General features: G+C 36.1%; 1 protein-coding gene across 4 annotated transcripts in view; it reads left to right on the top strand.

Annotated features, from left to right (window-relative positions):
* Positions 1-15114, top strand: part of SGCG (sarcoglycan gamma) — a 106257-nt gene that overhangs the window by 46578 nt on the left and 44565 nt on the right. For 2 of the 4 annotated variants that reach the window (XM_085062932.1, XM_085062941.1), the window contains one exon: positions 5829-6023. In XM_085062932.1, the coding sequence (XP_084919058.1) occupies positions 5829-6023 (195 nt within the window). Of the gene's footprint in view, positions 1-5825; positions 6024-15114 lie in introns of all 4 variants that reach the window. The other 2 variants (XM_085062915.1, XM_085062924.1) reach the window with 1 other exon arrangement.

Genomic DNA, 15114 nt, shown 5'->3' with positions numbered 1-15114 from the left:
CTGTCAATGACTGCCTTTGAGCTCTACTTAAAGTGTGTAAAGCTGTTAATTGTGACCATGTCAGAGTTATTATGCAAATGTGCACTGCAGGGTATGCAAACAGTTAACTAGGCCATATGAATTTCTTTGCTGGTTTCCAAAAATTACACTGCAGGGATCCAGCTCTTTTCAGCTGATGACACTACCTTACAATTCAAACTGTAATATTCTATATAACACAAACATTTCAACGAAGCAAGGTTGGGCAAGATTAAGTGCAATGTGATGGAGAGGTTGAAAGTAATTATAAAATTGTCATCTAGTCATGAGAGTTTGGCTTTTACCTACCTTTCTGTTTTTGTCTTGAAAGCTCTTCCGCATGGATTCCAAAGGTTTCCCATCTTTTTATCTGAACAACACGATTGCCTCAACTGTTGTCTTTCAGGAAAATGCTCCAACTGTACCTCTCTCCTGTTAGTTATCATTGGACTGCTTCTGTTTTCACAAAGTGTGAAGTTTTGGTGTACTTCTGGTGTTCATACGTTATATAATATCCATCTAGCCCAATGCAACATATATTAAAAAAACTAATGAATGTAATATTCCATGATGATACTGTATGCAGATCATAAGAGTAGCTCTCACTTGCCTCAGCTGGCAGGTTGTTCAGTTTCAGTTTACAGTTTGTATACAATGGCACAAGAATTTAAGAGGTTAAAATGGTCTTTTCCCTGTACTGTTTTTGTTTGGCACTATCACCTCTTTCATCCCCACCCGTACTGTGAATTTTCTTGTGAATGAATATATATTCATGTGAATGAATATACTTCATGTGAAGAGGTGTCATGGTTTAGGAATGGTGTTCTCCAATTTAGTACTCCTTCTAAAACCATGCCTCCACTTGCTCCCCCTCCCCTCCGATTGGAAGGACAAAAGGCAAGGTTCATGGGTTGAGATAAGAACAGCTTGCTGGAAGCAGTAATGAGATAAGAAAATGAACAGTAACAGCAACAATATTAATAAGAGATGGTATAGCACAAGGAAATTATTTACACGGAAAGCCTGCAACAATAAAAAATTCAAGCAGCTCTTCCCAGTCATGTTTTCTTCCATTGGCCTTTTCCTTAGAAGGCAGAGTCCCTTCTCTCCTCCCCCTGGCAATGACCTGGTAAGGTATAGAAAAACATCAGGGTCCTGGACACACCTCAACCATGCATCCCCCCAGCTGCTGCAAAAAATTCACCCTCAATTTCCTGGCTAGAATGGCCACAAGAGGGAAGAGTAGACACACTGGTGACTGTTCATGTATGCCATGACCACTAGAGGTGCAAATTTCATCATGAAACCTCACTAGCTCTTCTTAACTTTGATTTGAAAAGGTTCTTTTGAGTGCTAATATTCTTGTCTCTTTGATGAAAATATAGGATGCTAATAACTGCATAATTATTAATGGAATTACGGCTGGTTATTAGTATTAAGCAACTAAGTAGTTCTATATTTAAATTATGTTTTCTAATTGTGTGTTATTATCAACAGCTTTATGACAACATGACAAAGAACTTGAGTAATACAGTTCTGAACTGTGTATTAAGGAGAATTTTATATTTATGAAAATAACGACCATTTATGAACAAAAACAGTAGAAACATATTTTTACAGTTGAAATACACTGAAATTGCTTATTTTAATGGAAATAGTATTCTGTTTTCAGTATTTTCTACAGATAAGTCATTCCTGAAAATAATAAGATTAACAAGCTTTTACTCAGGCTTGCTTTCCTAAGCAGTCTAATGGATAAGTTTACAAATTCCATTTTAAAAACACAGCAGTCTTAAATGAATATTTCAGAGCTGTCAGAATAGCTTTTTGTACTTGATGCTTGAACTAACCTCAGTCCAACAGTAATATTAATGACAGACAGCTTTTCAATGTCTTTCATTAATCAATATTAATATAAAATCCTCCTGGATCTCTGAATCACTCAAATGACAGAGACCAGTTTCTAAGTCTTGCTTGGAAAAGTTGGACTAGAGCTAGGGAAATGTTCTATCATGGCTATATATTTTTAGAGGGCAGCACAAAGTGAAGAATATACAGCTCTTTCATGGGCAGGTCATATGTATTATTATAGGAATGAATTTCATGCCTTACATGCAACATATACAATGCCTGAAGACATGAGAAGTCTCAAGAGATCAAAAATCTGCAGTGTTACTAATTCTTCACAAGTTTGATCTATCATTTAAAATCTGTGAAAAATCTTTTGGCACCTAATTAGCATTCAGTATCTGGTTTAAATCAGCAAAGAGGCATGAATTAATTAGATTTAAATAGATCCCAGTAAAATAGATGATGACAATTAGAAAATACTTCTAAATTGCAAACTATCATGATAGAGCTCAATCCCATGAACTAAGGCTAAATCTACAAAAATCCATAAGGAATGTGCTGATTGTGTTGGCCCTTAAATAGGAACACCAAGAAATTCTACTTCCAATTAATTAGTTTATTTGTAGTAGTTGGTTTATTGTGGTACTGCTGACCTGATGCAAATAGGACATGGTTTCATCACCTGTTTGAAAGATGTAAGAAACTATTTTTTTTTCATTCTGAAAGACAATTGCCATTTTGTCTGCACTGTGGGTTGCCAGTACTTCTTACTGTCAGTCACTGTGTGCTGCATCCTTGTAAAATAATATAAAGATAACAGTTGCCAAAGTCATTGTGCATTCTGCAGATTTCTTGCTTCTCCAACGAACTTGTGTACATCCAAGTGTCTCTGTCACCACTTCCATCTTGGTGCTTGTTTAGTATGCTTCTGCAGTTTCATGGTTATTCCATTTACAAATCACATTTTTCATCATAGTACTAAATAGCTGTTGTTTTTCTTCTGAGAGTCTATCTTGAATCTTGGCAGATTTCACAAGATAGCTATGAGGTCTGCCTATCTAAGGCTTTCCTTTCAGCCCAGATTTCTAAAACACCCCAAACCAATAAACAGATTTCTCTCTGACTTCTACAGACAGATGTGAGATTATTTTCCTGTGTGATTTCAGCTTGTGCACATGTAAGTCAGTAATATGGATGGTTGATTCTCCTGAAATAAACAGTCCAACAGTATCAGATCTGAAAGGATTTCCGCAGTAATTTCTTGGTACAAGTACACTAATTCTCTTTAAAATCAAGCAAGATTATATTAGGGAGAAAAACTTAATCCTTCTCAAAGCATACAATAGTCTAGGCCAGCATTGCCCATTTACTATGACCAAAGCAATTTTTGGCAGTATTAATAATGCTCAGGAACAACAGAACTGTTTTCTGTCAGGAAAAATATAATTCGTGCAGGGAAGAATGCTGTGCTGGGAGATGTCCCCTGTGGAATTTCTGGAGGGCTGAAAACAATCACAAAACTCATAGGCTTTTTGCTGGAATGCATAATGGATTTTGACCTCACCTCATTAAACAGCAGTACATAATACATCATGTATAAAACCCTCAACTACAAAAAACATCTTACAAAAGGGTAAAAATGGAACAGAGGAGAACAGGAATCCAAAAAATCCTATCTTTTTGTTAAATTACATGCTTTGGGAAATCATTCTGGTTGGAATGTCTAAAACATGTAGGTATAAGCATATGAGAAAGTCATCTGAGCCTCTCTTTCGTTGGAGAGAAGTTAAACGTATCTAAGGCGCAGTTCATTGGATGTCTAAAATTCACATCTAACATAAGTCAGATAAATAATTCCCAGCAGGGAGACCTATCTCTATTAACCATAAAGGGAGTCCAGGTTGACTGGCTCAGATATTCAGGGCTAAATTGTTCATATCTAACATTGTGAGATGAATTCCATCCTCAGAGACCACTCTAATGAGGCTGCAAAAGAACTTGAAGATGTGAGAATTAATTAACTCTTTGGCGAATGGTCTTTCTGCTGCAAAATTTATCTTGAATATGTTGGGAACAGCACAAGGAACAGGCAAAGCAGTCTGCCTTCTGAAGGGGGCATATAATAGGGAGGAACAATTCACTCATGAGTGCTCACCACAGGGAAGCCAGCAGCACCCTGACCTGTGAACTAGCCATGCCCCTCCTGGCTACTGCAAATACTAACCTTTCCTGGCCAGAACCAGGACATAGTTGTACTACACATGGGCACAGTAGCAGTGATTTCAGACAAGGGATCACTTCTGTGTCAGTAATATGGTTTATTATATAATAATTAGGTAGAAAACAGAAAATAAACTAGTATCAACTCATATATAAACAGAGTTCTGTAATCAGTGCAATGGGCTTGAGTGATACACAGAACTGAAGTATATATTCTGATATTTTTAAACAAACGTAGTTGATGTGGTGGAAATTAAATAACATCTTGGAAATCTACAATGTTTTGCGCTAATATTAAGCCAAGTAATTTCAGAATCTGTGATTCTTCAGTAATAAATCATGATACTATTTTCAGCAATTAAAAGGTTTATATACACAGTCCATGAGCACCTAAGACTGATAGCAGAAAAAATTTATTAGAATATTGTACCAAAATGTCTGTAGCAAAGTTAAATTATGAATTGCCAATGATTTGGTCTAATTTTTGAATATGAATAAACAACAAATTAATCTTTTCAGTGGAAGTACAGAAATAAGATGACTACTGCATATATACCAAGAGATAATGCATAGACTTCTGTTCACTGTAAACTTATATTGCATTCTCTGTCTAGCCCGGAAGCTACAGGAACAAAAGTAAAGATGAGGGTTATAATTGAGAACCACAAGCGTGTTACAGACACAGGATGGCTCTGCAGGAAACTTGAACAGAGGCGAGGATGTAATTTAATCATGTTTGAAACCTTTTTGAGCAGAGTATGATGATTTTATTGATAGGAGGAAATTCAGAATTGAGAGGAGATTTTGTGTGAAACCTTTCTGAAGGCACTCTCATTTGGGAGCATTATATTGTAGGAAAGTGGACCAGTTTTTGAATGTAAGATGCCTGTGGACGTACCTGGCTCATGGGAAGGGCTTGAATTTACAATACATATTTTCTTTCTGACATCCATGATCGGGTTGGGTTTTTTTCACTTTCTCTCAGTGTAAATGAGACAGATATTGCCACTGTTGTTCTTAATAAGCTTCAGCTGCTGAGTTTTTATTCTTTTGGCTGAAAGGGGTAATTGTAAGCTCTAATGAATGGTTTGAAATATTGGTGATCCCCATGCTGTAAAAGTGAAAGTTAGTGAATATTCTGATGTTTTAAAGATGTGCAACCTTGTAAGATTCCTTTAAATTCGAACAATGCTTCTTTAAGAACTACAGTATAAAGTGAAGTTGTTTAAACCAAGTAGGCAATGTTTTTATTGCTGATACATCTTTAAACATGAATGTCTTATTAACTGAGGAATCATTATTTCCTGTGCATCATAAAGAATCATTTCATATTCTGAAGCCTAATATATAATATTGGCATTCCAACTGAAACACAGTTGTGAGCTATAGATAGTGATATGATCCCCTGAAATATTTTCCAATGTGAGAATTAGAATATTATGACAAATGGGAGGAAGGTGTTTCCGTTCTTTATAGGATGAAATAAATTTAAGCCTCCTGAAAACAGTGGTTAATGGAGTTCATATATTAAAAAATCACGTGTCTCAGAAACTAATATGTAAGTTGAATGTGGCTCGATGAATATGTTTTCCGGATAAAACTTCATAAGAGCTTCTAGTTTCTAGTAACTTCCTATTACAATTATATCTTCATATCTTCCTTGGAAAATATGAATTATTTATAAATGTTGTCACTTTAGCAACTAAGCAGTTCCCTTTCTTTTTTCCTTTCCATAGCAGATGGTACGTGAACAATACACTACAACAACACCAGGCACTAGCCTAGAGAGGCCGAAGAATGAATATATCTACAAAATTGGAATTTATGGCTGGAGAAAGCGTTGCCTCTACCTGTTTGTTCTCCTCCTGCTTATCATCCTGGTTGTGAATTTTTCTTTGACAATTTGGATTCTTAAAGTGATGTGGTTTTCCCCAGTAAGTGTCCTCTTCAAATTTTCCATTCTTCTCTTCCCTACCTCACAACTTCACTTATTTTGTATGTACACCAGCTTCACTGTAGGTAATGGATGGTTCTTTTTTCTTTCTTTTCAACTGTAATTTGTACTTTGGTTGAAAGTATGTTAGAAATATCTATCTTTGAATGTACTTCTTCATATGTCATTTCTGTATTGGTAATAATTTTTTGAAATACTGAGGTTGTAAATGCTTTGCATTGCAGTGAATTCTAACCACTCTATGAGAAAGTATTTTACTTGTGTCTCATTACTTGTATCTCTGGTTAGTTGATATTTCATAAATGTGTTTGCCATAATTCTATCTCATACAGAATTCCTTAGTTAAAATATTGCTGACAGTTGTTTTGGTTTTTTAACTTCCTTCTCCTATTCATCAGCATCTAAAATTTAACAATTTATTTGCCCAATTAATTACAGCTCAGAGTTAATTATCACTACTTCATGCTTTAGGCTAAGCAGCTATATAATTCAGAAATAAATTTAATAACTTACCACTGTCGTATATATTTTAATATTTATAATGCAATTTTGCATACAGTAGATTAAAGGGTAAGTTTCAGAAGTCTGCAAGATACAACTTTAGTCAGAATGCAATAAAATGCGTCAGTGAATATTGAAGCTAAGCTAATTTGCTCCCAACATGCAGCTGTGAATCACAGATGATTTGAATAGATTTGTTACAAGAAAAACAGTAGTAATAAATTTCTCCGGCTCTGCCCTGGAAGAAAGTGTTAAAGTTTCCGTTATCTATTGTCATTACGCCTCTTTCACAAAATGAAGACCACTTTATCTTAATATAAATATTTCCATATTCACTAAAAAGAAAGTTTGTTAATTTTAAGTCCTACTTCCTAATACAGTTTTTAGTGCTTGAATTCCTGTGAAGGGTCTTCTCCATATAAATTCTTTACAGCACTGTTACTCTGATACAGATTACAGTGCAGAACATCTTAGATCACATATAATTTTTCTCTCATGCAGTTCACATGGGAGATATGCTTTTAGTGCCTGCCTGTCATAAATCACAGAGAACATGAAAAACTTGTAATTTTTTTCTGTGTGGCTAAGGTTCTATTTTTAAGGAATTTTAAAAATTATTTTATGTTGGTTTGATTTCTGCGTATGAGCCTGGGTATTTCCTTCTCTGATACCAGTCAGGACTAAAAAAATAACATTAGAAAGTCTACTTCTAGGAATGCCTAGCTCCTTGTAGTTGCCTGTGTGGAAGGCACGAAGTGCCTTGATCTGCTGAGGGAGAGTTCCTTCTGCTTTTGCAACAAGAGCAGAGGAGTAACAGCTCTAGCTGTGCAGGCTGACATTATTTCACAAAATGGGCTATGAATGCTACACTCAAAAGGAGCTTAGTTCTTTGTTAAAGAATCTGTATGCCTGACATGCCCAATTGGATAGTGACTTAACTGTAATGCCTTCATTAATTTGGGATCATTTTAGGGAAATACCGAAATTCAGCTAAATATCAACTATAAATATACCTGTGCAAAGTGCACAGGTATGTCACAATCCTCAGCAAAACTACATGTGGCATCATTATGAACAGAGAACTTTTTTTACTGGGTATTGTTTTAATAGAATTCATCTCTCAAGACAAGAAGCAACTCTGAGGATGGCAGAAAAATCACCCAGAGAATCACAGAGAAGCACTGCTAGGCACTGAGTCTTAAGAAAGATGTTTACTGCATGTTCAAAGTCTGGAGGTATAACTGAAGCATCACAGTCCTTTCCTGTGTCTAAGGAGACACCACTTGTAAAGAATTAGTGTGACAGTTGTAGAAATTACCAATACTATCATAAAACCCTTTTCTTGATGGAATTAAACATTTGTGCCTCCAAGTTTTTTGTTACTGTTTGAAAAGAGAGGTATCAATATAGTGTCAGAACTAGATTTTTATTATTCGTGATTTCCAAGCTTGACAACTATTTGCTATTTAGGAAATGAGTTGACTCATGCATATCACACTTATCCAATTAAGCATTCCCATGACTGGGAAGAGTTTAAAATTGTGAAATATCCTGTGCAATCATCAGTTATTTAGCAAATATTGATCTGTCAACTGTGATAACACTTCTTATATTTATTTATTTTGTGTTCTAGGTATATTGTGTAGAGATTATAGGCAATATTGTGTTTCATATTCATAATAGGTATTGTATTTTTAGCTAATACTTTTAAAATATTTGGTCCTAGTTCTAAAAAAATACATTCAAATGTTATCACTCTTAACAATATTCAAATATTGATAGCTAATAAGATATTAACAGCTTTTTTCTCTGTAAAATAAGAAACATGGTTCTATGGCACAGCCCTTTCATCAGCCCACTCAAAGCTAAGCTTGTTATTTAGACATCAAAGTTTCTTTTGTAGTATAAAAACTGTTCTCTTTTTCTGTAAAGCATCACTGAGTCTTTCATTAAATAATAACTTGCAGTATACAAAAATCAAATACTATGTCTATTCAGAGATCCAGATTAAAATAATAATGAAATTATGAGCAGAGCTTCAACAAGTTCTGGCATCAAATTAATCTATGCACATATGTCCTGCCTTAGCCCCCATAAAACCAGACAGTGTGATAAATACTAGCTAAGAAGCTAAGCTGATAAAGGAGAACATCAACCAGACATAGATATAGTGCAAGATGAATAGATTTTGATCTCCTTGTAAGAATTTGAAATTATGAAAGACAGAAACTTTTGTAAGCTTTATTGTTGGAGAGGCCTTTGGCGTTAAATGTAGATGACTAAGTTGAACAGAATTTCATTGTTTGATTTCAATTCATTTCATAAAATCTAGACTAAAAGATAACAACCTGAACAGAGAATGTACTCCTTTTCTCATGCTGCCCCAATTAAAAAACATATGAGCATCTCCAAATAGTGCACATTAATTCACAGGTATCAGATATGTCTCATTCTTTCTTTTTCCTTTTCTCTCTTGAAGTTCAGAGGGACAGAGTCTCAAATTTTTTTGTGGGGTTGAGAGAAGAAACCTGTGAATTCATTATATTCAGCTGTTTCAGAGAAGACATTCAAACAATTATGCCTTGATCTTGGTGAATAATGTGAAATAGAGTAATTTAAAAACTACCATTATTTTTGCACAAAAATCAGTTGGAAAAAAAGATGCATTTTTTTACCCTGGACAACACATCACATTTTGCATGTAATGGAAATTCCAGATTCTGTTTTTAATATAATGAAGCTTTCTGAGCACTGAAGACGACTGCTAGTTTTAAGAGTTTAGAAACTAAGAATGTTAAGGGATTTAGGGCTGCAAGGATGTCAGCAGTCCTGTGGACAATTCTGAAATATGTAGGAGATCTCAAAGAGAGGAACTTCAATGTCTCTGATATCTGCTGAAAGACAAGCATGGCAGGGTGGAAGGAGTGAAGATTTCTAGAGGGTGTCAGCAACAACTTCTGGTTAGGACAATGCAAGGTGGCACACAGCTGGATCTGATACTCACAGGATCCCATGGGAGCCAGATCTGAAGGGTCAAGTTACCCAGAAAAGCTTGCTCAAGTTTAAGGACAGTATCCTCCAAAGGTAGGAATGATCAGTCTTGATACTCAGTAAGAATAATATCCTGGCTTAGCTGGGCAGGTTATTTGTGATGGAGCTTCAATGCTCCAGCACTGTAGAAGAGCTGGCAGCAAAGACAGGCTAAAAAGAAGAAATTTAGGAACTTTGTCTGGGCCAGGAAATGTGTCAAGCTTTCTGTGTCTGGAATGCCAATGCTCAGCTCCAGTTAAAAATTCCAAAGGGCAAATGGCAACAAGATGGTCTGCATCCATTGGTGGGGAGAGAACTGATTCTCTTGCAAATGTCTGAGAGGTTCATTACCCTCTGCAATGTTTGAAAGGTTTTGGAGAGTGGGGAGATCCTCAATAACTGGGGAAGTGCAAGTGTTGCACTTGTCTTTAAAAAGAGGCTGTGGGTTTACCAAGGGTGAATGATGCCTGACCAATCTGATTGCCATCTATGATATTGCCATGTCTGGAATTACAGATGTTGGGAGGACACAAAGTATCATTTACCTTGACTTCTGCAAGGCTTTTGACTCTCTCCCACTATATTCCTGTACCCTAGTTAGGACATTACAACCATGAGAAGCGGATAGAGAGATCAGTATAAAAAATAAAGTGGCTGGATAGTCAGGCTCAGAAGGTGGATGCTAACGTGTTGTGGTCTATGTGGAGGGCAGTTATAAGCATTGCAGTTGTCTTGTCCTGGGTCTTGCCCTCTTCAACAACTTTATCAACAACTTGGAAGAGATGACAGAATGCTTGCTCACTGAATTAGCAGGTGATGCCAGCTTGGGGGTACCATTCAATATTTCCAAGGCTCAGGCTGGAGGTCACACAGCTCTAGTCCAGGATTGTCACGCTTGTGTGCTAAAAAGGTGAAAAATGCACCTGATCAGATGATTATCATTCCTCATGCTCTAGAAAATCTTATTCAGATACCTCTCATTAGTTCAGTTATTGTATTACTTAGGTTCTGCTACATTACCACAACACCAGGAACAGTTGTGTGCCAAAGATTATTCCTAACTTTTTTTAGCCTCTGATGGAGAAGCTCATGTTTTCCACGGATTTTGGTGGGTACCCCAGCTGTCATGTTCTCCTGGAATAAGAAAGGAAATTGCACTGTGTTTCATATTGCTAAGGACAGATAGTAATACAACTATAGTGTTCACCAGGATACCTAGCTGCCTTTCTTCAGTGTGGAATTTCCTCTGACAAAAATTTTAATCACAGTGTAAGAGAAGTAGACAGTTGCAATATATAACTTATATTATGCACTGTTAGCCAAACATGATCCAAATCTGCACTCAATCTCCAGTTCTCCTGCCATCCATATCAAATCTTACTTGAGTTTGAGTCTAACAAGAAGTCCTAATAGTAAGCCTTAGAAGCCTTATTTTCTTATTTTGGCTTACTTTTAATTACCGAATACTCTACCCATGTAGCTGTTCCCAGAAACTTTTATCACAGACATAGCACCCTTCTAAACTTTTGGGGTTCTCATTAAAATTATTTTTAATTATTTTTCAAAGTTTTCTGTAAGGCAATAGTAATTTGTTGATATTTCATTTAATAAGACATGTTGAAAAGCAAACTATATATAATCTTACTATCTATACATATTAGTTGGCTGATAATGATGCTGCACTAAATCTGTAAGTGCAATATGTATTTTGAAATTTTAAAAAACTGATTTTTTATTAACATGCATATGTAAACAACTATTTAAGCACTTGATAAATTCAGGCACTGAAGATGGAGGGAATTACTTAAAGGAAATATAAAAATATGAAACTAGGAATGTGATGAATTAAGAAAGCAAAATTCTAACTGAAAATCAGGTAATGTTTCTGACAGTGAGACTTAACAGACTGTGGAATAGCATTGCCTTATTAAATTGGAGATTCTCAATCATTTGGAACACCTAAAACCAGACCAGACAGCGATCAAAATGTACAGTAAAGAACACTTACACCAAGAGTTCTTCTTCACTGCAAAGACATACATTAATGAACTTGTACAGCTTTTCCGTGCATTTTGTGATTATCAGTGGGTGCTCCCTGGAATGAGTTGCCATTGTGAGAATGTTGCATTACCTCAATACTCAAATGAAATAAATTATTTAATTTTTCACAAATTCTCATACAAATTTTCAAGTCAGAACATGAACATTCCATAGTTTCTATTCTGTGTAATCCTAAACAGCTGTATTTTGCTATTTTTCTATTAAGTTAAATACAATTTGACTCCAATCAGGCAACAGTCATTCCTATTTTGTCTGTCAGAAGTGAAGATTTAAATATTTTATGCAGAGAGTAATAGTTGAATAGAAAGCTGTTGAGACACTTACTGCAGAAAGCTGTTGCCAAAAAAAGTAAGACTTTTCAGTAGTGATATGTATTTTCATATAAATATATTTTCTTAAAGCATTTGATTAATATGAATTATATTATGAATCAAGTCATGTGTCTGTAAAAGGGCGTGGAGGAACACTTGTTTAAAGTGTACTGTTGGAATAATTTATAATATTGATCAAGAGGTGTAAAAAATCTAAGTACGAGATTACAGTGTACATGCAAGTTTAAGAACTGCATTTAAGAAAATCCAGTTGCAATTGACAATTTTCACAAATCAAAAGAAAATATTTCATTCCATTTCTTTATCTAATTTCCATAATTACAAATGTTAATACAACAAAATTAGCCACCCAACTTACAAAAAATTAATTTCTGAATACATACATGTAGCAGTGGGAGTAGCAATCTATGTCTTAATAGTCTGTTTTTCTAACACAGAAGATGTAATGCCAGATGTAATGACACTTTTAAATGTCTGTGCAGTACAGAACTAAAGACAGCATTTGGTCTCTGCTGAAAAAGGAAGTGAAGCTGGAACTGAATCTGTTTAGAGAATATATTTTTTCCTCTTGAGTAACATCTGTTGTAATTAATACTTTAGGTCAGGAAGTTTGTTATTCTATATATCAGGACAAAGATAAAAGAGGTCCTGAAAATATCTTGAAAGTATGCATCTTAAATATGAATCCTATTTTATGAAGGAAATTTTATAAAAAATAAGCAAATATCAGTGGTATGGTAATTTGCATAATTTATAGCTGTTTTCAGTTTACAAATCTGTTGACCTCAAAGTGGCCATCTACTTTTCTAAATCATGATACTTTATCTACCCACTTTTAGTCTTGTCTGCAAATGGTGCTTTAGTTTGTATCCAGCCCTAAGCCAGGTGAGACTAACTTCTCTACCAGGAGTGCTTGCTGTTGCTAAGGGTTCTGATTTGACCAATGTCTTTGACAGAAATTACTCCACTGTCATCTAAGCAGATGAGTCAGATAACCTCTGTCTGAGCCCAGCAAATAAAGTCCTTACAACAGAAAATGAGATGAGGCATCAGGAATGTTATTATACCAAGCACGTACTTAGCTCCAAAATTGATATTGTAAGTCAAACAGAGAGTTTCATCAGATTCATTACCAATCCTGTTTTGCTGATTGCTCTTTAACAATCTCTACCCACAGTCCTATTATCTCAATGAAACAGTACACTCTTGTTTGCAAAGCAAGTTCTCTAAATAGTAATTGCTGCAAGAAGTACTGCAGTGCAAGCTGGATCTATAAAGCCATTAATTGAACTTGCTTTGGGGCACAACAAGTGATGTCTTGGTCTGAACTTGCCAAGGTCTTTCCTTGGTCTGGCCTAGGAGGAGGATGTAGGGATCCTACAAGAAAGAAAAGGATTTAACTGGGTATAAATGCTGCATCCTCTCTGCTCTGAAGTTAATATCATTATCAGTTTCATTTAGCCAATACAGCATGTGAGGACTTTTAGTATTTGGAAAAGTTAATTCAGGGAGTTAATTCAGGGAGCAGATACTGCAAGTCAAACGTGCTTTTAACTGCTGAGACAGACGCTACTTGATTGGAATGGAATGTGTGTTAAAACTAATGTTTTAATCAACTGTGAGAATTTTTTGGGTGTAACCATGCTAATGTATGGGTCAGCCAGTCTTTCCAGTATCTGATCTGACCCCAAAAGGAGAAAATACACATCTTCCCGTGTAGCTGTTAGCTCATACGCAGAGCAGAAGTTCAATTTCTCTTATTCAGAGGAGTCTGAGGACTGCATTTGAGTCTAATACTGAGAAGGTGCAGAAGCAGTGATGATGTGGTGTGATATGGTATGGCATATGATATGACGAGTGGTTGACAAAGTATAGTGAGCCCACGTGTGTATCAGTTTCAGTGTTGGTAGGAAATACAAGCTATAGTTATTGATTGAAGTTAGGTGACTAGAAATACTCACTGTAAACTGAATGAACGTTCCCCATGCCTCGTGTTCATTTCTAAGGTCCACATGCCTACTGCATCAGACCTACATTGTCATATTATTGGGAGATAAATCCCAAATAAATCATCTGATGCTCTTTGATCCCATATGCCATAGGCAGTATAAGGCTCTGCTACCTGAGAGCGAGTGCAAGAGCCCTAGAGCTATGTCTGCTTATTTTCCACTGGTAGTAATCTGGAGTCTATGTTTAGAGTCTAAGAGAATGATAACACATCCAAGATGGTCCTCCATCCAGGTGTTCCACAACACAATGCATCCTACCCAGGATTCTGCAGTGGTGGCTACTCATTTCATCTGGTTTGAAGTATCCCCATCTAGGTAATTCACTGAAAAGCTAGATGTCAAATGTCTTTTAGACTAGGACTTCTCTATCAAGGAGTACTTTGATGAGCTTTTATGAGGATTCAGGGATTGAATTTTTTTTTGTAGAAGGCCTTGTCTCTGTTTCTTCAAGAGCTTATCTGCTTGGGAGCATTTTCAGGTTATGAAAAAATGCTCCTAATGCAGTTGAAGATATCCTGTTGCTCCAGTTAGAATAATTCAAGCAGTTCTGAAATGAAAACTAGTCACACCTTTGTGAACACTAATGCTAAGTTGCATCTTTGGTGCACAAGGGTTTGGCAGCTGCCAGCAGTTTCCACGCTAGTCAACTCCTTGCAGCAATAAAACCTGATTGCTGCCTGCAGAGATTCCTTTTCATCCTTCCCTTCTGTACAGCTGCGTCGCTGCCTCGCTCAGGGCTTTGAGTAATTAGAAAATGTGAGTCTCAGCTATATCTGCATGTACAGCAATGTGTTACAGCTCAGGGCCAGCAAACTCAAGCAGTGACAGCCACCAGCATCAGGATAACCAGAATCCAGACTTGCAATACATCTGCATTTTTTCCCCCCACTCTAAGCAATAGATTGTTGTATAACTGCATTGAGGTCCACATCTAACTGGTGTTTGGTCCCTTTCCTCAAGTCAGTAGAAATATTTTTATTCAATAATTTGAATAGGAACAGAATCAAAACCTTGAAACAGAAAGCATTGAGTTTGTTCATCACTGAGGAAGTCGCAATACTCAATAAATAGTAACTGGTAATGTAAGAAGCAGAGTGGTTGTTGAGAGAACATTATGTGTAACTATTATGCTTTGCCT

Source organism: Lichenostomus cassidix, chromosome 1 (genome assembly GCF_008360975.1).
Source record: "Lichenostomus cassidix isolate B80296 chromosome 1, HeHo_3.0, whole genome shotgun sequence".
NCBI lineage: Eukaryota > Metazoa > Chordata > Aves > Passeriformes > Meliphagidae > Lichenostomus > Lichenostomus cassidix.
Note: the sequence above shows the minus strand (reverse complement) of the source record. Positions and strands in the feature narration are given on the sequence as shown.